At 45.3% G+C, this 27,368-nt stretch overlaps 3 protein-coding genes across 4 annotated transcripts in view; 2 read left to right on the top strand and 1 right to left on the bottom strand.

The window, feature by feature from the left end:
- The first annotated feature begins 460 nt into the window (after positions 1-460).
- LOC139083404 (olfactory receptor 6C2-like) overlaps positions 461-27,368 on the top strand; it is a 152,761-nt gene continuing 125,853 nt past the window's right edge. Inside the window, exon 1 of the mRNA XM_070619626.1 lies at positions 461-533. The gene's annotated coding sequence lies outside the window, so the exon portion shown is untranslated. The remainder of the gene's footprint in view (positions 534-27,368) is intronic.
- Positions 7,754-8,686, top strand: LOC103560214 (olfactory receptor 10P22-like). Its single transcript, XM_008534208.1, is given in 4 exon segments — positions 7,754-7,886; positions 7,889-8,548; positions 8,551-8,598; positions 8,601-8,686. Coding segments are annotated over 4 exon segments (927 nt in total).
- Positions 19,721-25,666, bottom strand: OR10P1 (olfactory receptor family 10 subfamily P member 1). 2 transcript variants are annotated; one of them, XM_070619624.1, is made up of 3 exons: positions 25,434-25,666; positions 23,673-23,935; positions 19,721-22,528 (listed from the first exon to the last, which is right to left on the bottom strand). In XM_070619624.1, exon 3 carries the CDS (start codon positions 22,510-22,512, stop codon positions 21,589-21,591), a length of 924 nt encoding a protein of 307 aa, XP_070475725.1. In that variant the 5' UTR covers positions 22,513-22,528; positions 23,673-23,935; positions 25,434-25,666; the 3' UTR covers positions 19,721-21,588. The 2 variants fall into 2 exon arrangements, with proteins under 2 accessions (XP_070475725.1, XP_070475726.1); XM_070619625.1 differs by lacking the exon at positions 23,673-23,935.

Raw genomic sequence — 27,368 nt, 5'->3', positions numbered from 1 at the left:
CCACCTCCTCGTGAGGGAATGGAGACATCACTTCCTTGCCGCTGGGCCTCTCCGTGGCAGCTCACACCATGGCCAATGCCTTCCCTCTGAGCGAGCCAGGGAGAGAGCGAGAGAGAGTGAACAAGACAGAAGTCACAGTCTTTCTGTAACCTGGACCTTTCGGGGCTAGCATCAGTGACGCACTTCTAACTAAGAGTAAAAAGCAAAAGTGATGGGACGTCACTTTTGAGATTAGGTTACAGACTGCGAATTCCACCTTGTTCACTCTCTCTTACTCTCTCCCTTGCTCACTTACTCAGAGGGAAAGGAGCTGCCATGGTGTGAGCAGCCCCGGGAAGATGTCGCATGGCAAGAAACTGATGTCCCCATCCAGGGAGCCCCTGAGGCCTGCCACCAGCCTGGTGAGTGAGCCTGGAAGCACACCCCTCCCAGTGGAGCCTTGGAGAAGGGCAGCCTGGCTGAAATCTTGATTGCAGTCTTGTGAGAGCTGCAGGCCCTCAGCTAAGCCATGCCGGATTCCCGAGTCAGAAACAGTGAGTTAATAAACGTTCGTCGTTTTAAGTTACTAAGTTTTGAGATAATATGAGAAGGAAGGCCGTGGGGCGATGTAGTTTCTCTGGGAGAATCAAAAGAGATTTCTCAGAAGATGTGCTGGGCCTGGAGGGGGCGACAGGACGTAAACTTCAGGGGAAGGTGAGGAAAGTTCTCAGGCAGGAGAACAGCAAACAGGTGTGTTCCAGGGATGGGAAATCTGGTTTGGTGGAAATCACCTCACCTACGTATTTACCTGGATGAAAACATCTTACTTGAGGCAAGAGTGGGCTCTTCCGTGTCAGGGGTGTGTGTTTTCACAGGGCCTGTGGCCTTGGTCCTGTGCTCTCACACCCTGCCCTAAGGTGCTCTGGCATGAGCTCCCTGGTGCTCAGGGCGCTGCCACCTGAGGGGCATCAGGGAAGTCCCTCCTTTGTCTCTGGCCACGCTTTCCCCTCTTTTGCCAATGCTACTTCTTATAGCATCTCTGCTCCTCCCTCAGTGTGCTGGCTCCCTCTCCGCACGGTCCATGCAGAGACCCAGAAGTGGAGCTCAGCTGCTGAGGCAGGAGTATGGAAGAGCCTGCTTAGTTGGGGTATATCCTTTCCTGGTTCCCTGGGCTTCCTGTCCTGGGGGAGGCAGGGGGCTTGTGGCTTGAGCTCTGCCTATTTGTCTGACCCCCTAGTGGCCTCGTATGTCTGTCTGAGCCTTGCACAGTGGACCTCAGCGAAGTATGACCCTGGGATCTTGCACCTACTGAGACACCCTTGGTCCCTCAGGGCCAAGTTGTCATACCTTATACCACCAAGGACCCCTTTCTTCCTTAAACTCTTTGATCTTTGACCCCAAGGCTCTGCAAACAGGCAGGCGTCAATCTGAGAAGCTCGTGTTACCTGCGGGGATTACTCTGGGGTTTTCCTGGCTCACTTCCTATATGCCACATGGTCCCTGCACACACACATGTATGCGTATGTAACACATGCACACACAGGACATCCCTGCACACAGATGTACACCTACTGGGCACTCTTGCACATACATGCACGCACACACACATGCACACAGAGTTGCAGTAGATGGGTAAGTAGGACAGAGGCCAGATAAGGCATTACATGAGGAGCCTGGAGACATGGGCTCCAGCCCTCGCTCTGACTCTTGGTGACTGTGGAAAAATCATATCCCCTCTCCATCTCTCTTTCCTCTTTGATAACACGATGGAATTAGAGCAGATGTCTGCAGGGCATCTTGTTTCTGTGATCTAGATGCAGACACATTAGAAAGACATGTGGGGTGGGCGTTGGTTTGGAGGCTGGGTTAATAGAGCTCAGTGGCTTTGGGGGCAGATAGACTGTGTTTGAGCTGCAGTCAGACTGTGTGGCCCAGGGCAAGATACTTCATCTCTCTCACTGGATTCTCCATCTGTAGGGTGGGATTAATTAAACCTCGTCGTGTCAGGATTAAGTGAAGTGATTTATGCAACAATGCCACGGACTATAAATGACGCGTATTATTCCTGTCTCAGCTCTGCCCTTAATTCTCTGAGCCATCTTGGGTAAACCAAAGGAGCTTTTTGAGAACTCAGTTACCTCCTCTGTAGACTGGAGTTTGGATCAGTAGAGGGTCTTCAAGGAATATTCCTTTTACCATCTCTCACAGCTCAGAGGGGACGGCATCGAACGTGGCTATTCGGAGATTCACCACACGGGGGCGATGTGATCCCATTTTGAACAAACCGCGGAGAGTCATGCTGCTCTTCGGCAAAAGTCTGCCCTTTGGGGTCCATTTCCCGGACTCTATCCCATTCTCTCCCGTTTTTCATTTCTAACTCTAGTTAACTGGAAATTGTAGCAATACTCAACATCATAAACCTGGAAACAACCTAAGTGCCCATCACTCCTGTTTTGCTCAAGCCTGTCTCTAACGCATACGTTTGAAAAACGCACACGTTTAAAAAACGCACATTGATAATCAGAAACATTCACTCTTGACTAACTTGCAAAATTACTCCATTGATAAACACACTTCCAAAGATGTGAGTAGGCGTAATTAGCTGAAAGTAAGTTGCACTTAATACATTAAAACAAATTCCATCTTTTTCTTTTAATGTTTTATTTTTACTTCTTAAATTAAAAAAAAATTTAATTTAATTTTTGGAAACAACAGAAATGTTTTTATTACAGCAAATTGGTTTATAACATTATATAAATTTTGAATGTACATTATTATATTTCTATTTCTGTGTCGATTACATCGTGTTCTGCACCCAAAGACTAATTACAATTCATCACCACATGCATGTGCCTAATCCCCCCTCTCACCCTCCTCCCTCCCGTCTTCCTCTCTGGTAACCATCAATCCAATCTCTGTCTCTATGTGTTTCTTTGTTGTTGTTTTTATCTTCCATTTATGAGTGAGATCATGCAGCATTTGACTTTTTCCCTCTGACTTATTTCGCTTAGCATAACACCCTCGAGGCCCATCCATGTTGTCATAGATGGCAAGATTTCATTCTTTTTTATGGCTGAGTAGTATTCCATTGTGTATATATACCACATCTGCTTTATCCCTTCATTCCTTGATGGTCACCTAGGTTGCTTCCAAGTCTTGGCTATTGTGAATAATGCTGCAGTAAACATAGGGTGCATATATCTTTACACATTCGTGCTTTCATGTTCTTTGGATAAATACCCAGCAGTGGAATAGCTGGGTCATATGGTAGCTCTATTCTTAATTTTTTGAGGAATCTCCATATTGTTTTCCATAGTGGCTGCACCAGTTTGCACTCCCACCAGCAGTGCATGAGAGTTCCCTTTTCTCCACATCCTCTCCGATGCTTGCTGTCTTGTTAATTATAGCCATTCTAACGGGAGTGAGGTGATATCTCATTGTAGTTTTGATTTTCACTTCCCTGAAAGTTAATGATGTTGAGCATCCTGTCATGTGCCTGTTGGCCATCTGTATAGCTTCTTTGGAGACATGTCTTTTCAGATCTTTTGCCCATTTTTCAGTCGGGTTGTTAGTTTTTTTTCTTGTTGAGATGTATGAGTTCTTTATATATTTTGGATATTAACCCCTTCTCAGATATATGGTTTCCAAATATCTTCTCCCAGCTGTCAGGTTGCCCTTTCGTTTTGTTGGTGGTTGTCTTTGTTGTACAGAAGCTTTTTAGTATGTTATAGTCCCATTTGTTTGTTTTTTCTATTGTTTCCCTTGCCAAGTCAGACATGGTACTTGAAAATATGCTGCTAAGACTGATGAAGAGTGTACTGCTTAGGTTTTCTTCTAGAAGTTTCATGGTTTCAGGTCTTATATTCAAGTCTTTAATCCATTTTGAGTTAATTTTTGTGTATGGTATAAGCTAATAGTCCACCTTTATTCTTTTGCATGTGGCTGTCCAGTTTTCCCAACACCATTTATTGATGAGACTTTCCTTTCCCCATTGTATGTTCTTGGCTCCCTTGTTGAAAATTAGCTGTCAATAGATGTGTGTGTTTATTTGTGGGCTCTGAATTCTGTTCCATTGATCTGTGTGCCTGTTTTTGTGCCAGTACCATGCTGTTTTGGTCACTATGGCTTTGTATTATATTTTGAAATCAGGGAGTGTGATACCTCTAGCTTTATTCTTTTTTCTCAGGAATCCTTTGGCTATTCGAGGTCTTTTGTTGTTCCATATAAATTTTAGGGTTATTTGTTCTATTTCTGTGAAAAATGTTAGAACTTTGATAAGGATTGTATTAAATCTTAGATTGCTTTAGGACGAATGAACATTTAATTATGTTAATTCTTCCAATCCAAGAACACAGAATATCTTTCCATTTCTTTGTGTCTTCTTCAATTTCTTTCAAAATTGTTTTATAGTTTTTGGTGTACGGGTCTTTCACTTCTTTTGTTAAGTTTATCCCTAGGTATTTTATTCTTTTTGTTGCAGTTGTAAATGGGATTGTATTCTTAATTTCTCTTTCTGTTGTTTGTTTGTAGAAATGCAGCTAGTTTTTGTATGTTGATTTTGTGTCCTGCAACTTTCCTGTATTCAGTTATTTCTTCTGAAAGTTTTTTGGTGGATTCTTGGGGTTTTCTATATATAAACTCACATCATCTGCAAATAATGACAGTTTCTGTTCATGGAGAAAGAGGCAAAATGAAGAGACAAAGGAATACATTCCAAGTAAGGGAAGAGAAAAAAACCCCAGAAAAAGAACTAAATGAAACAGAGATAACCTACCTGACAAAGAGTACAAACTAATAGTCATAAGGATACTCAGTGATCTTGGGAGAAGAGTGGATGAACTCAGTGAGAACTTCGACAAAGAATTAGAAGATATAAAAAGAACCAATATAAATATAATATAAAAAGAAATGAAGACTACAATCTGAAAATGAAAAATTCAGTAGAGGGACTCCATAGCAGAGTAGATGATACAGAAGAACAGATCAGCGAGCTGGACAAAAGACTAGAGGAAATCACCCAAGGTGAATAGATAAAGAAAAAAGAATTAAAAAGAACAAGGACAGTCTACAGGACCTCTGGGACAACATCAAGTGCACTAACATCCATGTTATAGGTGTCACAGAAGGAGAAGAGAGAGACAAAAGGGAAGAGAATCTATTTGAAAAATTAATAGCTGAAAACCTTCTGAACCTAAGGAGGGAAACAGACATCCAAATACAGGAAGCACAGAGAGCACCAAACAAGATAAACCCAAAGAGGCCCACACCAAGACACATTATAATTAAAATATCAAGAATTAAAGATAAAGGGAGAATCCTAAAAGCTGCAAGAGAAAGAACAAGTTACATACAAAGGAAACCACATAAGGCTATCAGCTAACTTCTCAGCAGAAACTTTATAGGATAGAAGGCAGTCGCTCAATATATTTAAAGTGCTTAAAGGAAAAAACTTACAGCCAAGAATGCTGTACCCAGCAAGGTTATCATTCAGAATGGAGGGAGAGATAAAGAGTTTCCCAGACAAGCAAAAACTACAGGAGTTTATCACCAAGAAATTAGCCTTACAAGAAATGCTAAAGGGACTTATTTAAGTGTAAAAGAGAAGTCCACAAATACAAATTTTAAAAATTATCCAAAAAAACCAATAATGGGGGCCAGCCCCATGGCCAAGTGGTTGGGTTTGTGCACTCTGATTTGGTGACCCAGGGTTTCACCAATTCGGACCCTGGGCGTGGATGGCACCACTCATCAAGCCATGCTGAGGCAGCATCCCACATGGCACAGCCAGAAGGACCTACAGCTAGAATATACAACTATATACTGGGGGGCTTTGGGGAGAACAAGAAGAAAAAAAAGAAGATTGGCAACAGATGTTAGCTCAGGTCACAAACTTTATTTAGATTTCCTTAGTTTTTGCCTTATGTCCTTTTTTCTCTTCTAGGATACCAAATTATATTCAGTTGTTAGTTTCTCAGACATTCCTTGTTTTGAATGACCTTGACAGTTTTGTGGAGTACTGGTCAGATGTTTTGTAGCGTGTCCCTCTATTGGAATTTGTCTGACGTTTTTCTTATGATTAGACTGGAGTTATGGGTTTTAGAAGGAAGGTGACACAGGTAATGTGCCATTCACATCACATCAGATCGAAGCTACAGACTGTCAGTGTGATTTGACACTGTTGATGTTGACCGTGATCACCTGGTTGAGGTGGCATTTATCAGGTTGTTCCACTGTAAAGCTACTCTTTTTTCTGCTTCTTTCTAGAAAGTCATTATGTGTAGCCCACACTTAAGGTGGGGGAAGTTATGCCTCCCTTCCTTGAGGGTGAACTATCTACATAAGTTATTTGAAATTCTTAATAAATAAACTTTTGCAGCCTAAAACAGAAAATAACCCAACCAAACGAGAGATTGCCTTGAATTAGGAGGATATTTATAGGAAACTAAACAGGAGGGAAACTGCAGCAAAGAGGAAAAGCTTCTTTCCTGGTTCAGTGATACACATAATTTGAAGGACCTGCAATTTGTCTCTGGTCCTTATTCATTGAGCCACTAGGGCTCAAGGCATCTTCTCAGTCCCCTCTCTCATCCCCTGCTGTTGGGGACAACATTTACTCCAGGTGAGATCTGAGTGTTTCCTATTTCTAAAGCTTCCTCAGCAGCTGAGGAGAGAGTTGAACCCCTGGGCTGGGTTGGGAAGTTCTACCAGAAGTCAGACCTGTTGCTATTTTAGCAATTTCTTTTCTTTGAGTATTAGCACTGTTTTACAGAAGGATTTTGAGAAAGTGTTTTCCAGGTGCTGGAAAGAAGAAGCCTAGGGACTAACTCTGGGAATGGTCCATGGGCAGAGGGCAGCCCTTGGGGCGTGGGCAGAGCAGTTCAGCAGATGGACACTGGCCATGGAGCTGGAATGCTTGGTTTCTGAGCCCAGCTTCATTCAGGCCCTGCTGAGGGACCCTGGACACATCCCAACTCGTCTGCATTGTGGTGGTCTCTTCATCATCCTTGGGGTGGGGACTCCAGACCCCAGGACTGACAGCAGGGAATTCTCACGGGCTTAGGCACGGTGATGGGGCAGGAGGAAACTGCTTCCTTCTTTCTGGTCCCCAGGCAAAACTCCCTTCCCCCTTCTTCAGCTTCCCCTGCCTCCCCTACCTCTCCATCCTCTGCTCTGGGAATCAGGCCCTTGGGGGGATTGAGCTCCTGTGATGTGCTGCTGGGGAGTGGCATTCTGAGGGCTGTGGGGACCCAGGTGCAGGTAAAAGCCCCACCTACCTTTTCCGCATAGCCTCTGACCCTGTGTCTTCTCTTTCTCTTGCTTTCGCTGTCACTCCAGCTCTTCCCCTGCCTCACAGTGGGTCTGTCTTTCTTCCATCCTCCTTCTACCAGCTGAGTTTATTCTGTCTGCTCACCCACCTTTCTGTCATATTTTCTGCTGCTTTCTCAAAGGGAGCAGTTCCACCTGTCCCAGCTCTTTGCTCCCAGAACCTGGAACGTGGGTGAGTGGAACAAACCACCCTGGTGTCTCAAGGTCCCAGCCTCGAGGGAGGTCTGCTGTTCCCCCTCAACTCCCCAGTTTTCTTTGCTTTCTGAGCTAAGGGGTTGTCTGGGAGGGAATTGCCAGCATTCCCACCCCACTGCTGATGAGTGGGATGTTCTTGTGGACTAGTCCACGCCTTTCTTGCTGCCACCGGAGCCTTTGTTCTTTGCCTGGCCGCCTCCTGCTGCTGCAGAAGCCCTCTCCTAGCTCTTTCTTCCAGTCTGGCTTTGGGGACATGGGAGGTGGCAATGGGACAGCAGTAACTGAGTTTGTTTTGCTGGGGTTCTCAGGCTTTGGTTCCCTTCAGGGTCCTCTCTTTTGGGGGGTGCTGTGCATCTACCTGGTGACCTTGCTGGGCAACTCCCTGATCACCTCCTCACCCTGGTAGACCCTACCCTGAACTCGCCAATGTATTTCTTCCTTTGGCATTTCTCCATGGTGGAAATCCTCTACGCCACAACCATCGTGCCCAGGATGCTGGCCGATCTCCTCTCTTCCTGCCCCACCATCCCACTTGCCAGCTGCTTCACCCAGCTGTATTTCTTTGCCCTCTTTGGCATCACTGAATGCTGCTTGCTCACTGCCATGGCCTATGACCGCTACGCAGCCATCTGCCGGCCACTGCATTATACCACCCTGATGAACCAGGGCGCCTGCGGGAGCATGGTGGGCGCCTCCTACCTCATGGGCATTATCACTGGCATCACTCACTCCATCTTCATCTTCACTTTGCCTTTCCATGGTGCCAACACAATCCATCACTTCCTATGTGACATGCTGCCTGTGCTGAGATTGGCTAGTGCGAGCACCTTCTGGGGTGAAGTGGGCAATCTTGCTGTCACGATAGCCTTCATCTTGACCCCCTTCTCACTGATCATAGCCTCCTATGCCTGTATCCTTGCTACCATCCTTGGAGTTGCGTCATCCCAGGGACGCCAAAAAGTCTCCTCTACCTGTTCCTCCCATCTGTTTGTGGTCATGCTCTTTTTTGGGACTGGAACTGTTGCCTATATGGGGCCTTGGGCAGGCTCCTCTCCGCGGACCAGATCCTTGCCCTCTGCTACACAGTTGTCACCCCCATGTTAACCCTTTTGTCTACACTCTGAGGAACAAGGAGGTCACAGGGGCAATGAGGCTGCTCATGAAGAGATACCTTTGGAGCACTTGATCCCCTGGGTTCTTGAAGACAAGTGCTTGATCCTTGGATACTTTCAAGGAGGAGGAGAAGCTGGGCCCCGCAGTCCCCAAGGGTCTGGTCTGCTCTGTGTGGTGTGTGGGCTCCCTGGCCTGCGCGGCTCGAGGGCTCATGGCACTGACCATCTGCTCAGGGCTCTGCTTCTGGGGCCTGTTCTTACGGCCTTGACTTCAGTGTCTGTAGGTGCAGAGGAGGGAAACACAGTTGAGGGAAGGTTGAGGTGGGAAGGCGGCTGTGTCCGTCTCGTGTGACGACTGAGCAATTCCTGGTCTTCCCTGAGGTAGATTCCTGGACCTTCCTGGGGCTGATTCCTGGAGACATCACTCTTCCTCCTTCTCCCAGACTCATCATTGCAAGTCTTTGTCTCTCACGTCTGCTGCCTCTGGTACAACAAGAGCTCCTTTACTCCAAGTCTGAGGTGGATCCTGGCAGGAACAGGGGCTGGGAGTAGATGGTCTGGCTTTGGCAGCTCAGACGCCAAGTCTTGCTGGGTGCTGCTTTGAGTCTGGAAGCATCTGTCTAGTTACTTGGTTCCTGGCTTAAAACTTCTCCTCTGGGATCCCTGAGATGTTGATATTCTCTCCTTAGCTTCTTTCTCGTCTGCTGAAGGACTTGCTCTTCATTTTCTCCTCTGGTCCTAGGGTAGAAGTGCACACACATCTCTTTCCCTGACTCTGATCAGAAGGTCCGATCTGGCCCCTAGACTCCCAAGATGATGCTTTTGTTTCTTGAAAACTGTCCGCTCTTTCTCCTTGGAGGCCACCTTGATTTGCTGGCCAGAGGGAGCCAGCACCATGTTACATTTCTTGGGAAGCCCATTCTTGCGTCAACAAGCTGCAGAGGGAGCAGCACATGCAGGGGAATGCCTCTCAGGGCACAGTGACTGAGGGCCTGGAGACGAGCTTGATTTTCTCCCCCAGTTTATAAAAGTAACGCTGTTCATTGCAGAGAATTTTGCCTCCAGAAGAAAAGAAAACAGCCGTTAACATTTTGGTGTTAATAATATCCTCAGGAAATTATTGCAGTCTTGTTTCCCTCTGTGTACTTATATATAAATATTTTTAAAAACTAGAAATGGGATTATACCGTCTAAATTATTCTATAACTTTTATTTTCTACTTTATTAAGCTATATTGTGGCATTTTACCATATAAATATATTTGTATAGCATGGTTTGAATATCATACAGTATCCTACTGTACAGAGGTACTATGATTTTTAAGCAATCTCCTATTATTGGAATTATAATTTTTTTGTTATAAATATTGCTGAGATAGATATCATTGTACTTATATCTTTGTATACTTATCTTAAACTTCTAGAAATGGAATTGCTGAGACAAAACAAATACACAGTTTTCAAACTTTTGAAACATATTGCCAAATTGCCCCACAAAAGATTTTTTGTTGTTTTACAGTCTGAGGGCAGTTCAATTTTCAGGGCAAGAAAATGGACTATAAGTCAGATGAGCTTCAGTAACATAGCCTGGGAAAGTTAAGGATGGGTGAGGAGTGGATCTTTAATAATTTTGTAAAATGCAGAAAAGATCTGATGAGGAGGACACGAACTCACTTTCCCTCAGTCTAGCAAGAACTGGGTGAGACACACTTGGACTGAGTGCGCAACGTGGGGCATCAACGTCAGACCCAAAGAATGACTTCCTGGTGGAGTTGGTATCTGAACAAGACAAGGGGAGAGGCTTTTTCCTCATTGTTCTGAGCTGGGGGTGGAGAAAAGAGGAGGAAGACCTGGTGGAATTGCACTGGCTAAGCCCTGGGCGGCTTCCTGCTTCTCTCACCTGAGATGGTGACCATCAGCTCTGAAGGCTGAGGTCCCCTATTTTCAGGGTCCCCAGATAGAGTTGCCAGAAAAATAGTGGATGCCTAGTTAAACTTGAATTTCCGATAAAAAACAATTTTTTAGTGTAACTGTGTCCCGTGAAATCTTTGGCTTGAGGGATTTAGCACCGTTTTATCTTTCTGGGGAAAGAAATACTTGGGACATACTTATATTAAAAAAATTATTCATTAGGAAATCAAACTTAATTAGATGTTTTGTATTTCTATTTGCTGAATCTGACAACTGTACCTTCAGGTGCTCTTCAGGCAGGGCTGGCACTGCAGTTGGAGGTGAGGATCTAAGTAGAAAGCTCCCATCACCTCCACTTGGGAAGAAGGAAGCCGCTTGGGAAATAGTAGTTTCCTCTGATGTGAGTCCTTTGTTTGACCAGAGACCCACTGTTAGTACTTGTGTGAATGTTGGCCATCCTGTAAGTGCAAAAGACGATATGGAAGGCTGGGGATGGAGAGCCCATGTCTATACCTGGGAATAAGGGACATTAAAGAGTAGAATAGGGTCCAGTATTTTATTGGAAAGGCTAGGAGTGGAGACTTTGGAGCTGGTTAAGGAGGGTTGACCAGAAGGCTGGTTACAGATGGTACTATGGCGCAGTGGTTTAGAGCTTGTCGTTGGTGTTAGGCAGGTCCAAGATTATCCTGACTGTCATTTACTATCTGCAAGAGCTTGGGAGATTTCTTAACACTTTTATGCCTTAATTTCCTTATCTGTAAAATAATGATTATGTAGCTTTTGTGTTTCACAGGATTGCTGTGAGGATTGAATGTAACCTTCCTTAGTCATTCTTTGCTACAAAATCACTTAGCATTACCTGAAATCAACTTGTTTATTTGTTTATGGTTTCTCTCTCTTCACTAAAATATATGTTCCATAAAAGAGGGATGTGTCTGTCTTGTTCACCACTGTATTTGAGGTGCCTGACACAGAATGGATGTTCAAGAAATATTTGTTGAATAGATAAATGAATAAATATAAAAAAACTGCTTACCCACTGCATAGCAAATAGTGAAGTGTTATCTAATCTATTTTTTTTTTTGGTGCTGAGGAAGATTAGCCCCGAGCAAATATCTGTTGCCAATCTTCCTCTTTTTTCTGCTCGAGGAAGATTAGCCCTGAGCTAACATCTGTGCCAATATTCCTCTACTTTATATGTGGGTTGCCGCTACAGCATGGCTGATGAGTGGTATAGGTCTGTGCCTGGGATCTGAACCCATGAACCCGGACTGCCGAAGCTAAGCATGCCTAACTCAATCACTATGCACAGGGCCAGCCCCATTAACTAATCTATTTTTATTGCTACTATGGTTGCTATTACTAACATTTGCTTTTCTAGGAAGTTGAATGGTAAATTTCAGTGAGGTTTTTAATATCTTAAAAATTTGGGACTTTTCTCATTAAAAAGAATTCCCCTAAAGTTGCTGGAAAGTCTAAAGTGTGCTATGTTGAAGAGACATAAGGGAGAAACTGTGTGTGGGATTTTGAAGAGAGGGGATTTGGAAATGAGGAAATCCTGGCGCAAGCTGTGGAGTGGGGATAATTCTGAAGGGATCAGATGGGTCATTCCCTGTGGGCCATGGGAGAGAAAGAAGGAAAGGGGTAGCAACTGAAGAATTCTGGGGTGGAGAAAAACTGACTCTGGTGGCTCGCAGAGTTGATAGGAACCCTGGAGAAGCAGGCTTAGAAAATGATCATGAACCAAGAGAACCTTAGAGACCAGAACTGCAGCCAGGGTCATACCACAGGGGTGGTCTGGTCAGCATGCTGTTGCCACTGCCACCACTGGTTATGGCGACTCTTCTGGCACTGTGTGGTGCTGCTGTCTCTTGACCCTGGATGCCACCACTGCCATCATGAAATGAATTGTAAACTTTCCTCTACTCTTTGCATCACTTGGGCTTGATTGAAAATCTTAGCAGATGCATCCACAGGCACTATCTCAGGTCACAGGCCTGTGTCTTCGCTGTCAGAGTTTAGGGAAAGCCAGTGTTTTGGCCATTTGGCTTCTGTAGAGAAGGGTGGAGTTCTGTCTCCCACAAAGTTTTTAACTACCAGATCAAAGTGAATGGCAAGTGACTTCTCAGCAGGGGTGGTAACTGGGTTAGCTGGTGAGGAGAAGCCCCTTTGGTTGAGTCGTGCATGGCCTCCTTTCCTGCCATGAAGGCCATTCTATTCACAGGCCTGTTAGAAAGAACTAGATGTGATTTGCTGGGGAAGGAGGCAGATGCAACTTTCTTGTGTCTTCAGGACGTGCATGGGTCCATCTAAACTTAGTAGTTCCTTTTGTTGGTGAAGTGCTACTGCGAATAACTAACTTTAGATTGGAAGCATCAATTTACATCCAATCTACGCTGAGCGATATAGTCCAATGACAGCCTGGAGTCAGTGGTCAGGTGTTCAGTACATAATGCTGACTACAAGAAACCCAAGAACAGTTTCATAAAAGGATACTAATTATTTTACCAAAAGGGTAAGGTTTGGCTCCCAAATCTGTGATTTGCCCTTTGACTTACCAAAGGTTCCAGTGCCGCCAACATTGAGCATCTTAGGGTGCACTGAGTAGTTCAGAAGGCCCAGATGGCAGGACCGCATCCTGGACCAGCTAGAGAGCCTTTTCTTGTTCTGGCTTTTAAGATACCTGATAAGTGGTTTGAAGCAGCACAACCAAATGGTCTATATGTTACTTCCCCAATCCAGAGAACCATAGGAGGTCTTTTTCTTACTGTAGAGAAAAAGACGTGAGGCAACTTGTCCTTAACATTTGAGGAGATCTCTTGACATCGCCAGAAAACCTCCACTGGGGTGATAGGTTCCAAAATTTGACGAGATTTACTGCCTACTCTCTGGTATGAATGCATATATAGAATTCCTGCCATTTGCTTTTCCCCAGGTGCTACCAGCATAGTCTGGTCAGTATAATGGGCCAGCGTGGTGTCCTCTAGGACGATGAGGTGATCAAGATGCCAGTGGATTAAACGGTGGTGCATAGCTAGAGCTGATATAACTCTGAGGCAGGACAAGAAAGGTGAACTTCTGTCCTTTCCAGGAGAAAGTATACCGATTCTGGAGTGTTTTCCACTTACAAGATAGGGAAAAATGCATTTTCTTACTCAGTATTTGCATACCCAGTTCAGGGGAGAAGTAGCTTTCTGGTGGTCCAGGCTGTCCTGCCCCTCCTATTCTGTGCCACTAAGCTTTTGTTTTGCCTGTCACTCTGTTTATCCTCCTTAGCGTCTTGTCTGTCCTCATCTTCCTGCTTTCTCTAAACTTACATGATCAGAGGGGGAATTCATAGTGTAGACAGTTAAAAGTGTGGGGTCTAGTGTCGGAAACTCAAGTCTGTTACTCCCTAGCTGTGTCACCTGGAGAAGGTTGTTCAGCATCTCTATGCCTTGATTTCCTCATCTTATTGAAACTGATATAATAACAAGTCCACTTAGAAGTGGATCTACTGTGAAGCTTAAACTTTTGGAGAGCTTCACTTAGATAGGCTCCTTATAAGGGCCTGGAAGGAGCTCTAGTAATTTGTTCCTATGGTCATATGTTCTTAAAAAATTGCAAAAGTGATGTATTTTAACTGCAATCTGTTGTAACTTCTGTCTCTCTCCTCTCTGACTTCCTCTCTGTCACATTTCCCCTCCTGGTGGGTGGTGCTGAAGCGGCCATGGGTATTTCTGGGTCTAAGACAAAGTTGAGCTGGGGATAGATTAGGTTTCAGTTTAGTGGGCTGTGTTTACGTGGTTCACAGTCACTTTTGAGTGTAGTTATTGCTATACCATATCCTCGTATGTTGCTAGTATAGTTAAGTTATTGCTGATGCAGGGATGACTTTGAGGAATGTGCCTTCCATTGCCTGTGACATATCACTCAGCATTGTGACACTAAGTGCAAGCTCAGAGGTGTATTATGATAAAAATGTGTTTGCTGGTGCCTGGCACTGAAAATATGTGGGTAGTGGAGGAGAAATGTGGTTGGAAACGTATGAGTTGGGAAGTTAGCCTACAGAAAAGAAATCTTCCAATCGCCATGTGTGTAGAGTTGTGAGCAAGGATTTGATTTTCTTCCTCTAAGTAAAAAAAAAGTTCTTTCCTGTCAGAAACATATCTGGTAATTCAGGAACATATAAAAGTATAAACACATCATTAATTTTTTTCTTCTTTTTATGGGAATAGAGTATTTGGTTAAGCTTAACTACTTCATTTTAAATGAAATTTTAGATGTTTTTGATGTTTCAATAAGAAAGTGAGAAACTATAGACATCTGATTTGGATGTATATGAAGTTACCTGCTTTGGTCCTCTTCAAGCTTACTTATAAGAGAACTAAGAGAAAATCTAGGTAAAAAGAATGAAATAAGAAACAAAAGTGATAAAGATGAATGATGAAGTCAATAGAAACTATTCTTATATGGAGAAATGAGTTGTAATCAAGCTGTAATTCATTAAGAGAGAGAGAGAGATTCTGCGTAAAGTATAGGCTCTTGGATTATTTGATAATCTATCTCTAACAGATAGTATTTTCCAAAGATTACTACAGTAATATCACCCATCAGACATGCACTTCTGTAAAATGACCTTGCAATGCCCATATATCAAGAAGTGGAGTTTAATTGCCCCTACCTTTAAATTTGGGCTGGACTTGGTGACCCTCTTGTAACCAGTCAAATGTGGTGGAAATGATGCTGTGTGACTTCCAGGGTTAGGTCAGAAGAAGCCTTGCAGCTTCTGTCTTGCTTTCTTGGAATGCTTGCTCTGGATCTTTTTTCCTGGGACATTCCCTCTTGGAATCCAACTGCTATGCTGTGAGAAGCCCAACCCACATGGAGAGATCATGCGTAGGTGTTCTGGTCAACAAACCCAGTCATCGCAGGCACTGGACACGTGAATGAAGAAACTGTTAGATGATTCTGCTCCCAGCTGTTCGAGTCCCTTCTAGCTATCGAGTCTTCCCAGTAGATGACACAGACATTGTGGGGCAGAGACAAGCCATCTTTTTGTGCTTGGTCTAAATTCCTGATCTGCAGAAATTAGGAGCATAATAAAATGATCATTGTTTTATGCCACTAGATTTGGTGTTGGTTTGTTATGCAGAAATAGAAAACTTGAACACCATCCAGTTAATGAAGAAGAAGGAATCAAACACATTGAAAAAAGATTTAGATTTCTTGTTGATTAGACATAAAAACTGACATTAAAGAAGAAAACATAAATTTAATACGCTGCTACAATGAGAACCCTGAGGACAAGCTGGCTGGGGAGTGAGGTCAGTTCACAGACTGTTTAAGATAACTCACTGCACAAGAAAACTTGAAATGCCGTGAAAATTTACAGCTAAGATATGAAAGAAACTCCATAAGAGTTTGACCAAATCTGACAACAATCCTAAAAGTTTATATAAAATTACCAATAGTGAGTTGAGCTGTGAAATTTTTCTAAACTCTCAATAAAAGAACAGCAAATTTCAAGCAACCATGCTAGGGGAAAGACAAAACATCTTTCTAATCTCTCTGCAGAAAGTGTATCACAAAATCATCATCATATGAACACGAAGTTAGTCAAAGAGTAAACCGTAAAAAAGATAGGAAAAAAAGAATTATGGAGGGGATCAGGCAGTTAATTAACAAAAATATATTATTTTTTTGGATTATATCACATTTGTGGCATTTGCCAGTTTAAAAAAAGTTTCTAGGGCTAGGCACCATAGCTGAGTGGTTAAAGTTTCACACCCTTCACTTTGGTGGCCTGGGTTTGTGAGTTTGGATCCCGGATGCAGATAGGTTCTCTATCAACTAGGAAGACACACTGGAATAAGACAGGGACCAAAAGATCAGCCACTCATCAGCCATACTGTGGAGGCATCTCACGTACAAAATAAAGGAAGATTGGAACAGATGTTAGCTCAGGGTGAATCTTCCTCACACACACACATACACAATTTCTAGAGCCTGGCCCTGTGGCCGAGTGGTTAAAATTCCACATGCTCCGCTTTAGCGCAGACCTACACACCACTCATCAAGCCATGCTGTGGTGGCGTCCCACGTACAAAATAGAGGAAGACTGGTACAGATGTTAGCCCAGGGCTTGTCTTCTTCAAGAAAAAAAAGAGGAGGATTGGCAACAGATGTTAGCTCAGGGCGAATCTTCCTCAGGAAAAAAAAAATTCTAATTTCAGTAATTTCTTTTTTCATTTTAAGTAAACATTTGCACCTAATTTTATATTTGTACTTTAGTTTTGTTTTATTAAATAGGGCTGTCTCAAATTATATAAGCTCTTGGTCACACAAAATCGGGACCCAGGCCTGTACCCACCACATAGGGTTTTTATGGGAATTAAATAAGACAATTACTAGTCCTAGGTTAGTATCATGTTATCATACTGATAGAGTATGTACTCAAACAATACCAGCTGTTATTATTACTGCTCATTCTGGCTTAACTGCCTTTCTGTGCTTCCTGTTCAGGCCCTAATCACTTACTTTATGCCTCAAATTTCTACCAGCTCACCACACTGTATGTCTCCCTTTGTTTCAACGGAGAGTGTGCTGAATCACCTCGATTCCAGTCACAGCAGTGGGATTTGTAACCGGTGGACGTTTGTCTTGTTTTCTGTCTTTCCACCACCTTTTGAACACTCCTCTAATGGTTGGGAAGTTTTCTGCTTTATGAATCCCTTCTCCCCAAAGTAGAAGCCAGATAATGTGCTTTCCCAGCTACCTTTGCAGCTAGGGCACCAGCATGACTGTGGTTCTGCCAGTCAGACTCATCTGCGTGATAATTTGATTTGGAGCCGAGCAGTGTGGCAGATGGGGATGCAGAATTTACCATGTGGAGAGCAGGTCGGGGAGGCCTCTGGCTCTTGGGGGCGGCTGTGGTCGAGTTCTGATGTCTTGTCCCAAGTGCCATCAGTATGCACTGGGTGGTGCTGTGTGACTCGAGCTTCTGGTGTCAGCTGTATGGATACTGGAGCCACCCCTGTGAACGTTGAATGTCATCCCTGGCTCCACCACTGAGGACCCTGGCTCTCTGCATTCCCAGGAAACTCTATGCATTGCTAAGTCTTTAAATAATTCCTCTCTGCTTAAGATGATCAGACGGGACTCTGCTGTTTGCAACTAGACACACTGACTGATAACACTCGCCAGTGGTCCCTCTGTCTATTTTCTGCCACTATTATCTATTCTTCACACCACAGCTAGAATGAGCTTTTGAAAACTCAAATCTGACCTTGTCACTGAGAATGAGTCCCCAAATTCTTACGTGACCCCCAGCATCCTTCATGATCTACACTGTGTGGAGGCGGGAGCACACCTACTACCATGCTTCTTGGGTTTCCACAAGGTGGAGGGCCTATTCCACTTCCAGAAGGGATCGAGGGTAGAAACACCTCCTGCCTTTCTCTCTAGCCGCTCGCTCACTTCTTCACGGGAGAGGGAGTGAACTGGCTGACTGATGACACCGTAGGAAGCATTTTTGCCCATGCGCATCCTGAGCCCCCTGGCTTTGCTTCTCAGGCCGGCCTGCCTTAGGCTGCACCCGCTCTCTTCTGCTTCAGGTGGTGAGCTCGGGGCAGGCCTGCTTGCAGTGACCTGTCATTTGTATGGACTCCCTGCCTGTAACTGGGGACGTGGTGGTGGTAAAGGTGGGAGCAAGAAGCTCCTTTTAACCTTCAGTTTTCAAGCCTTATCCTCCCATCCAACTTGACTAGTAAAGAAGCTGATCTTTTGCTCTCTGTCTTATTCCAGTGTCTCTTCCTAGTTGATAGAGAACCTAAAAGGGAGAGACCTGTGGTTAACTGCCCTCTTCAAAGCCCGAAAACTTTGGTCACATCTCCCTCTTCTCTTGTCACTTCCCTGTATCTCACATACTCGATTGTAATGGACGCCCTGAGTGGCCATGCTCTCGCTCACCTATGGACCTTTGCACATTCTATTCCCTTTCTTACTTCTCCCCTGGATAACTTCTCCTTCCTGGCCATTCAGACTGCAGTTAAGACATCCCGTCAGGCTGGATTAGGACCTCCCCTTTGTGTTCCTTACTATCTTGTCTTGCTGATATCTTTGGTACACATTTCACATAAAATTGTAAGATTGTAATCACCTGTTAATTGGTCTCTCGTCCCCATTAGGTTGTGTTTTATTCTCCTTTGCACCAAATTCCTGGCACACAGCTTGACACAGTATTTTCTGAATGAATGTATTAAGCTTGAGCTTCCCAAAGTGCGCATCATGGCCCAGTGGAAGGCCACACGGATTGCAAGTGTTCTGTAAGAGAGTGATCCCCTTAGCCCTTGGTTTCTACACATGTGCAGTCTTGGAATGGACAGAGCTCCCAGTTCCATTGCATCTGACCATGAATAACCTTGCCTGGGGTTCCTCAGGGGGAAGTGTAAAAGGAGTGGGGTTTGCTGATGCACCCTGAGGTTTCTGCAGTTGCTGAGAAAAAGGAGCGAAAGCCACTGCTTGGCCTCAGTAGGCTGAGGTGCTCTGCAGCCTTCATGTCTACCCCAGCAGCTAGCTCTCGAGAGTCCTGTTGCCCACTGTGGACGAGGGGCCCGTGGAGCTGTGGAGGAATTGGGCTTCCATGTGCCTATGGAACACTGCACAGCCCAAGGTGTAACCTTCACAAGTTGGAGGATGGGGAGTCCAGGGGGCTTCTGGAGAGTTCAGCTCTCCATAGTGGTCCTGAATCTCTCTCTTCATGTATGTCCAATACCTCTTCTGTTACCTGCTGATGTGCCCTATCGTGGCATCTAAGCTGGCTGCATGCTGACTGCTCTGACAATGCATGCCCATTCTGCACAGTAGAGCTCCCACAGTACTGCATTGAAACACTTGACATGAACCAGCATGAGTGGATATGCGATCCTTTTTCACGATTATGAGAATTTTCAATTTTACCACTCGTCAGTGAAAGATGAGGATGAGCTAGTAAATATAAATATATATTTACATTTAATTTCAGCTATTGTAAAATTTTGAATGACTTTGAAAAAGTTTTACATTTCTTACTGCCCACTTCTGTGAATAGTTTTCTTTGATGGTGACCATCAGTTATTTTAAGAAATCAATACTCAAAGATCTTATCAGGAGGTATTTAGTCATTTCTCAAGCACAAAATCTAATATAAAAAGTTATATTCACAGAAGAAAGCTGAAGTTTTCTAAAAATTTAAATACTTTATTTGGAAGTTTAATGTAAAACCAGTATTTAAAAACTTTTATATTACAGACTATTTTACTTTCCTTATAATTATGTAGTGAAATGAGAGTACAATGAATTTTTTCCAACAAACCCTCTGGATGCCTCCAAATCCCCTTCAGTTTCCTCTGGTGTGCCATGCAAATATTAGCACTTTCTCGTGTGCCGTGATGTGAGGAAGGTTGGAAGTACTGCCTGAGCCTCTTCTTCCAGGAAGCCTTCCAGAAACACCCTCAAACTGTAATCAATCATTAAGTTTCCAAAGCACGTTTACACACCTTTATAATTACTCTCATTGTATGTTTGTGCTGCTTTGTTCTCTCTCCACTCCATTCTCCCCATGACCACCCCCATCAGATTGGGAACCCCATGAAGACAAGGACCTTATCAGTTATTTTCTGAATATCAGGAATGCCATATATGTCTGGGCTCCTCGACTCTGTGTCTGTCTGAGGATGTTCTCTGACCACACGTTCCCTTTGGCTGTTCTTTCTAAACAGCGTCTAGACCATTTCATTCCTAGTACACCAGGGTTAAGCTTTTCCCTGTGCTGCCTCCAGCCTCCATACCGATTGTATCAGTCAAAATTCTCAACAGCAACAAAAGCTGCCTGGATGAGGAAGCAGAAAAATAAATGATTAACAAAACGCAGCGTTGTTCGACCATGGGGGACCATGCTAGAGACTAAGCTCCCGGGACTAACTCCCAAACATGAACCAGTCAGTTGAGGAATCTGCTGGTGCTGCCACCAGGCACCAGATGCCACTTCCATGCCAGACACTTGCTGCTGCAGCCTCCCTTGCTGTCGCCCGAGAGAGAGAGAGAGAGAGAGAGAGAGAGAGAGAGACAGAGACAGAGACAGAGACAGAGACAGAGAGGGGGAGGGAGGGAGGGACAGAGAGCCCAGCTGCTCGCCTCTTGTGGGCACCAGCCACTCAGTCGCAGACAGGCATGGGTGCGTCTGATTGGTGGAACCAGGTCACATGCCTGGGGGGCTAGGAAGTATTCTCAGCTCAACAGAGGGAGGTGGTTTTTCTCCTTGCCAGACTACCGAAGTGGGGAATTCTCCAAACATTGACGTTGAAAGAGGAGCAAATGCTGGGTGGCCACAATGAGTGTTAAGTGTCCACTCTCTAGGTCCTTTCTAGGATGGCCTCAGAGCTTCACCCAGTCTGAGGTGCTGGGGAAGGGGTATGGGATCAAGCTGATGGCACCCTCTGGGAGGAGGACAGGGAAGCCAGAGAGATTCTCTTGTCCAGTTGAACATGTTTTCACCAGTTACGGATGATGTCAAAAATCAAGGGTGGGGAAAGGCAGGGAAGAATATTCATGTGGAATATTCAAGGGGAAATAGCTCCCTTTCTTTTAAAAGGCATCCAGAGCATAACACTGCATACTGCAGAGTGTTTCTGGAAGAAAACTAGGTCAAAGGGCCAGGCAAACTCCCCCATGGGCTCTGGATGGGTTACTTAGTTGGATGTCAAGTTCATAGACATCTGCCTTCATGACTGACAAGGACCTCTGACTACTGGTGTAGCCACAACAATCATCTTGCTCAAAGATCCAGAACATTTTGGCAGACACTAAATGTTCTTCCCCACAGGCAGCATTCCCTTCCATTCTACCTTGTCTTAATAATTCATGCTCTGACAGTGAGTCTGGGGTGTGGGATAGGAGGTAAGACAGAACTGTATCTCTGTTTTAGTTCCAACACTTTCTGCCAGGAAGCCTTATTTCTTTGGGGTGCTGCTTGGCTCTGTTAGGCTGGGAGGAGGAGCAGTCTGGGAGTGGGCAGACATCCCGTGATCCCTTCATGTTGAGGAGATCTACCTCTTCATCATGTGCAGCAGGGCCCCTGTTACCTCCTTGTTCCGAAGGGTGTAGATGATGGGGTTGAGCATGGGTGTGATGACTGTGTAGAAAAGGCTGAGGATGCGGTCCATGGTGACAGAGGATCCTGCCCGGGGCTGGATGTAGGTGATGCTGGCCGTTCCAAAGAAGAGGAAGACCACAAGCAGGTGGGAGGAGCAGGTAGAGAAGACCTTGTGGCGGCTGTGGGTGGAGGCCATTGCCAGGATGGTACCCAGGATGCGGGCATAAGAGGTGACAATCAGAGAGAAGGGGATCATGATGAGGATCACTGTGGCTGCCATCACAGAGATCTCGCTCCTGTGCTTCCCAGCACTTGCCAGCCTCAGGACCGGCAGGATGTCGCAGAGGAAATGTGGGATAATTGGGTGGCTGGGGAAAGGCAGAGTGAAGATTAGGGAGGAATGGGTGGTGGCTGTGATGATGCCCATGAACCAGGAGGTACCCACCATGGCCACGCAGACCTGCCAGTTCATGAGGGTGGAGTAATGTAGGGGCCTGCAAATGGCGGCGTAACGGTCGTAGGCCATGGCCGTGAGAAGGCAGCACTCTGAAATGCCTAGAACAATGAAGATGTACATCTGGGCTGCACAGCCCTGGAAGGAGATGGCCCGGGGGTATGGGGAGGCCAGGTCAACCAGGGTCCTGGGCACAATGTTGGTGGTGTAGATGAGCTCTACCACCGAGAGGTGGCGCAGGAAGAAGTACATGGGTGAGTTCAGGGCAGGGCTGGTCTGCGTGAGGAGGATGATCATGGAGTTACCCAGAAAAGTGGCCAGGTAGGCCAGAAACACCACCCAGAACAGGGGACCCTGCAAGGCCCTGAGGTCGGAGAATCCCAGAAGGAGGAATTCAGGCAGAGTCTGATTTTCCTTAGCCATTACTCCAGGTTAGAACCTATGACACAGACAAGAAAGAGAAGTTTGTATAAAAACAATCAGTATTTCTGTAATTTAGTAAAGCACTTTTTATACAGTCCCTCTCATTTCAGGTAGAGTCTCCACTTTACGGATGAGGCCATGGGTCTCAGAGGGATTAAATAATTTGCCTGAGGTAAAACCCAGAGAGGGGCAGGCCTGGGCCTTGAATCTAGGTTTCTTGACTCCAAATTCCATGCATTTCCCACTGTTCTCTATGCTCTGGGTCCTGTGTTCAGGGTCTGACTCTCATGCGGAGACCCTAGTCCTTCACTTTGGATCTTTCTCCAGTGTCAAGATGGAGCAGCTACTATGTCCTGGGCCCCTTTGTAATCCTTGGTCTGAAACTTGAGCCTCAGAGAAACCATGCAGCTCCCCCACTATGGAATCAGTCAGGGACTGTCCCAAGCTGGTGTCTAATGATCTCCACGGTGGGCTGTGGATTGAGAATGTCATGCAGTGTTATGACTGTGATAATACTCCCCAGTTGTATGATGCTTTGGGATTCCACAGGAACGCTTTCTCGCAGATTATCAGGTTCTGGCACCTACTCAGTGAGGGGAGTGTGGCAGGGCCAGTACATATTTTACTTTGCTCTCCTCTATCTGGGCCCTTGTCATCGACTACACCAGCTGCTCTGTTTCAGCACACTCTGTTCTCCCAGGACTCCCTGCGTTTCTGCAGAGTGTGCCCCCTGCAGGGAATGTTTCTATTCATTCTATTAAAATCCTACTCATCCTTCAAAGCTCAGCTCAAATTCCACCTCTCCTATGGCAGTTTCTCTGCTCCTCATGGTTAGAAATGATTCCCCATGGCATTTCGGGATTAAAAGTGACCTTAAGTGTCACATATTTCAGTGGGACAGTGCTGGGATCATATCTACAATGTCTTAGAAGGATGCTGTGCAGTGTCTGTGTGAACATCAGTGGCGATGGGGAGCTCACCCTCTATTGAGGTAGCCCTGTCTAATTTTGCCCTCCTCTGCCTATAAGAAAAATCTTCATCATATTGGTCTTTGCTAAATTCTTAGTCTAATCCTCTTGCTGTGTCTAACCCCTCTTGCACCAGACAGTCCTTCAAGTCTTTGAAGAAAGCAATTCATCCATGTTCTCATGAGACAGTACCTGTGGCGTGGTCCCAGCACTTTCTAGAGAACAATCTCCACTGTCAGATCCTGCAGGACAAGCTGGGGAGGTGATGGGGGGCGTCTTTTTTAACAGCTGCTCTGGTCCTTGGTCCCTGCGAGGCATGGCGCTGAAGAGCTCACCATCCATTAAATCACTGGATCTTCACCGTCGCTCTCTGACACAGAAACCTTCATTTCCTCCATTTTACAGATGAGGAAGTGGAAGTCCAGAGAGTGTCAGTAACTCTCAAAGTCACACATCTAGCAAGTGAGACAGTTGGGGCTCAAGTCCAGGCCTGCCTAACTCCGGAGCTGTGCTCTTAATCACTAAGTTATCAACTGTCCAGGAGGTTAGCTTAATCACCAGAACAACTAGTATGGCACCTTGTGCATGCCAAGTGTTCAGCTAAAGGTTTGCTAGATGAATGAATGAATCCCAGTTATAAAGACCAAGGAATGAGGAACAGGAAGATTAAGTGATTTCTGCAAAGTTAGCCAGCTAGTGAGACAAAGATGGGACACTGGGCTCAAGCGTTTCAGAAGTCTGGGTTCCCAGACTGGCAGAACTTTCATCACCCCCATTCACCCGTGTGTAAGATTAGCCCAACCACCTTCATCTTCAGGCAGGAGTGTCTCAAACTTCCTGCCTGTTGCTCAGAGACCTAACCTTTCTCCTACACTCGCTTTGCCCTCTCACCATATTTTTTCACCTTAAGTCATTTGCTCTATAGATTACAATTTTGAGAGTGCTGTGTGCTGGGCATTTTGAAATATCTCAGTTGACTTTATAACAACTCTGGAGATAATTGTTATTTCATCATTGCAAGAAAGGAACCAGAGGACTGAGGGTTTAAATGACTTACCCAAGATCACATGATTAGCGAGCAGCAGAACCAGAATTGTAGCTTGGAACCTGAGGTTTCAACCACCCCACCTACTGTATCTCCAGCGAGGCCTACGCCCTCACCCTATACTTCTGGGAGACGAACTCACATCCATTCGGTTTAGACAGGAGTATCTGAGCCCATTGGTCCTCCTCACTCCTGTCAATAACCCTGCAGATGCCCACACCACTTGGATAACCTATGGGATGGATCTTGCTGTTTTCAAATTTTTAAAATGTTATTTGTGCAATTAAAATATTTAAGAACTATTTGGAGTAAAGTCATCTGTGGCTTCGCCACCTTAGTTAAGTTCTTTTCTTACTTGTATATTGCCCTCGAGTCTTTGTCCCCCTGCAAACTCATTTTACACACTTGTCATCATAGTGTATATGCCATTTTGTCTTTTTCTTTCCTTTTTAATGCTTGCTCAAAGCATTTTGCCATGAGATCACACAGCATTCTGAGTGATCCTTTTTAAAGTTCTTGTAGTAGGCCATTGAGTTTCTCCACTAGCATCTAACAAACACTTCTCGTATCTTGCTATTTAAGCTCTTCCATTTTTTTTTTGCTACTTTAGATAACAATGCAAACAATATCTTTGTGTATGTCTCACTTTGCGTCTGTTAACTTATTCCCTTAGGATAAATTGCTAGGAGTTGGATAATAGGCTAAGGGTATAGACGTTTTTATGGGTCTTGTCATGTAACATATATTTTTGGATTTCCTTTAACTGGACATGAGTGGCAATCCCGCCATTCCTTCCCTGAGTAAAGCTGGATTCATCTTGACCCTGTCCTCACCGAGGCCTCACCCTCCATGCCCACCTCATCTTCATCACACTGTGAGTGTCTCCTCACTCTCAGTCCTTTAATTACCTTTGCCCCAAGATACCATCCGTGAGGGCGGAGAGAGAAGTTTTTCCCCAGTCCTCTGCTCTTTTCTTCTTGCTTCCACAGCTCCCATTGTCCCTGTTTCCGCTCTGCCTCTGTTAATTTCCCTCTTCAACTTCTCTTATCTCCCGTACATCCTCATGTGGTTGGGGCAATCTTCAGGGACACACTGGCCCTGAGGCCACTGTTATGCTTTTCAAAGCTTCCACAGAGGAACAGAGAGTCCTTCTGGGTCACAGAAAGGACTTGAGACTCTTTTTTAAAAAAACTATTTTTAATTGTGGTAAAAAACACATAATATAAAATTTTCCATCTTAACCATTTTTTTTTGGCACAGTTCAGTAGTGTTAAGTATATTTGCATTGTTGTGAAGCAAATCTCTAGGACTTTTTCATCTTGCAAAACTAAAACTCTATACCCATCAAACAACCACTCCCCATTTCCCCCTCCCCAGGACTCTTTTTAAAGCAGGCTCCCCTCCCCCAATGTCTTAGTGAGACTGGCAGATGGATAAATTGATCAGCTAATGGATATGTGGATGCAGTGACAGATAACCTGTGGATAACTGACTAGATGGACAGTGCATGAAAGGACAAAGGTGTGGCTGGCTGGCTGAATGACTGGTGAGCTCAGAGAGCCCTGAATGCAGGAGGTGAGGCTCTTAAAGGGGGACTGGTCTAGAAAGCATCTCTTGAGGGGTAGATTTGTCATCTTGGGGGCAAGAAAGCTGTGATTCTGGAGCCTACTGGGGGAGGTGGGAAATGGGAAGACAGCTTTTATGAAGTCAGGGAGGTCTTGGGGAGCACAGCCAGGCAAACCTTTGTTCTTTCAGATTTTTTTTGGCCTGAAGTATTAATGAGAGTTGTGCAGGGTATAGTGTGTGTGCGTTTGTGTGCATGGGTGTGTTGGGGAGGGTATGGGGCAGCAAAAGAGGATGCAGGCAGCTCCATTCGTGGGCTCTGAGATGGGGACCACCAACAGGTACTTGAGAAAGAATGTCCTAAGTTTTCATCAGACACAGACCATAGACAGTATAGAGGCTATGAATGCCCAGCTGATTTCCATACCACTGGTAATCCCACAGACCAGCACGCACTGCCTCACGCCCCCATCCTATTAGACACGCTGCAAACATACATATCACACTATCGCCACACTTACTACATGGTACTGCCCACCTCTCAGCGGACCCACTTGCTAACACTGTGAAAGGTTTGCATGCTCTGAGTGTATACACACTTGCCTTTCTGCACTACATAAAGTTGTGTCTGGGAGAAATTGTCCAGGGTTCCCTGTCTCCTTCTCACCCCTTCTCCAGGCTGGTGGCATCTGAATTACACCTCTGCAAGTGCAATAGTGACTTAGGAACCCTCACGTGGACAGTTTTCTCCCATGATCAGGAACACCTATTGGCTCCCAGCCCACAGAGAGAGGGCCCTGATACACCCTCTGTTCCTTTTCCCTTTCTATGCCTGGCAGGGTCTGGCCTTGTCAGGGAAAGGCCCAAGGCTACCCAGCACTGTGTGGGGCACTTACCTGGGGGAGATGGAAATGGCCACTCAGCTAGGGCAGGGCTGCTGGGCACGGGCTTGGGCTCTGCTGTTCCCCTCCTCCTCTCTAGAAGCCCAGGCCTCTGTGGTGCCCACAATTATTCTCCAGCTGCTGTCATTCCTCCCCCACCCTGGGGGGGTGGGGACCTGGGAGGCCCTGACTCTTGGGCTTTCTCTGGGTAACTCTGAGCTGAGGTAGTGTCATGGGTCGGGTGATTCTGCCTAGGTCTCCAATGCCTGCTGTATCCTCTTTCCTCCCCTTATCTCATTTCTCTTGGCCAACCCATGTCCTTCTCACCTCATACCTTGTTCCCTCTCCTGGCTAACTTCCACCTCCTCGCTCATTGTAAGGTCTCCTTGGTCACAAATG

This window comes from Equus przewalskii, chromosome 5 (assembly GCF_037783145.1).
Source record: "Equus przewalskii isolate Varuska chromosome 5, EquPr2, whole genome shotgun sequence".
NCBI lineage: Eukaryota > Metazoa > Chordata > Mammalia > Perissodactyla > Equidae > Equus > Equus przewalskii.
The sequence above is the reverse complement of the archived record's forward strand: the minus strand, read 5'-3'. Positions and strand labels throughout refer to the sequence as shown.

What these genes read in the sequence shown, in the direction of transcription:
- OR10P1 (XM_070619624.1), bottom strand. Translation starts at nt 22,512, where the DNA reads ATGGCTAAGGAAAATCAGACTCTGCCTGAATTCCTCCTTCTGGGATTC.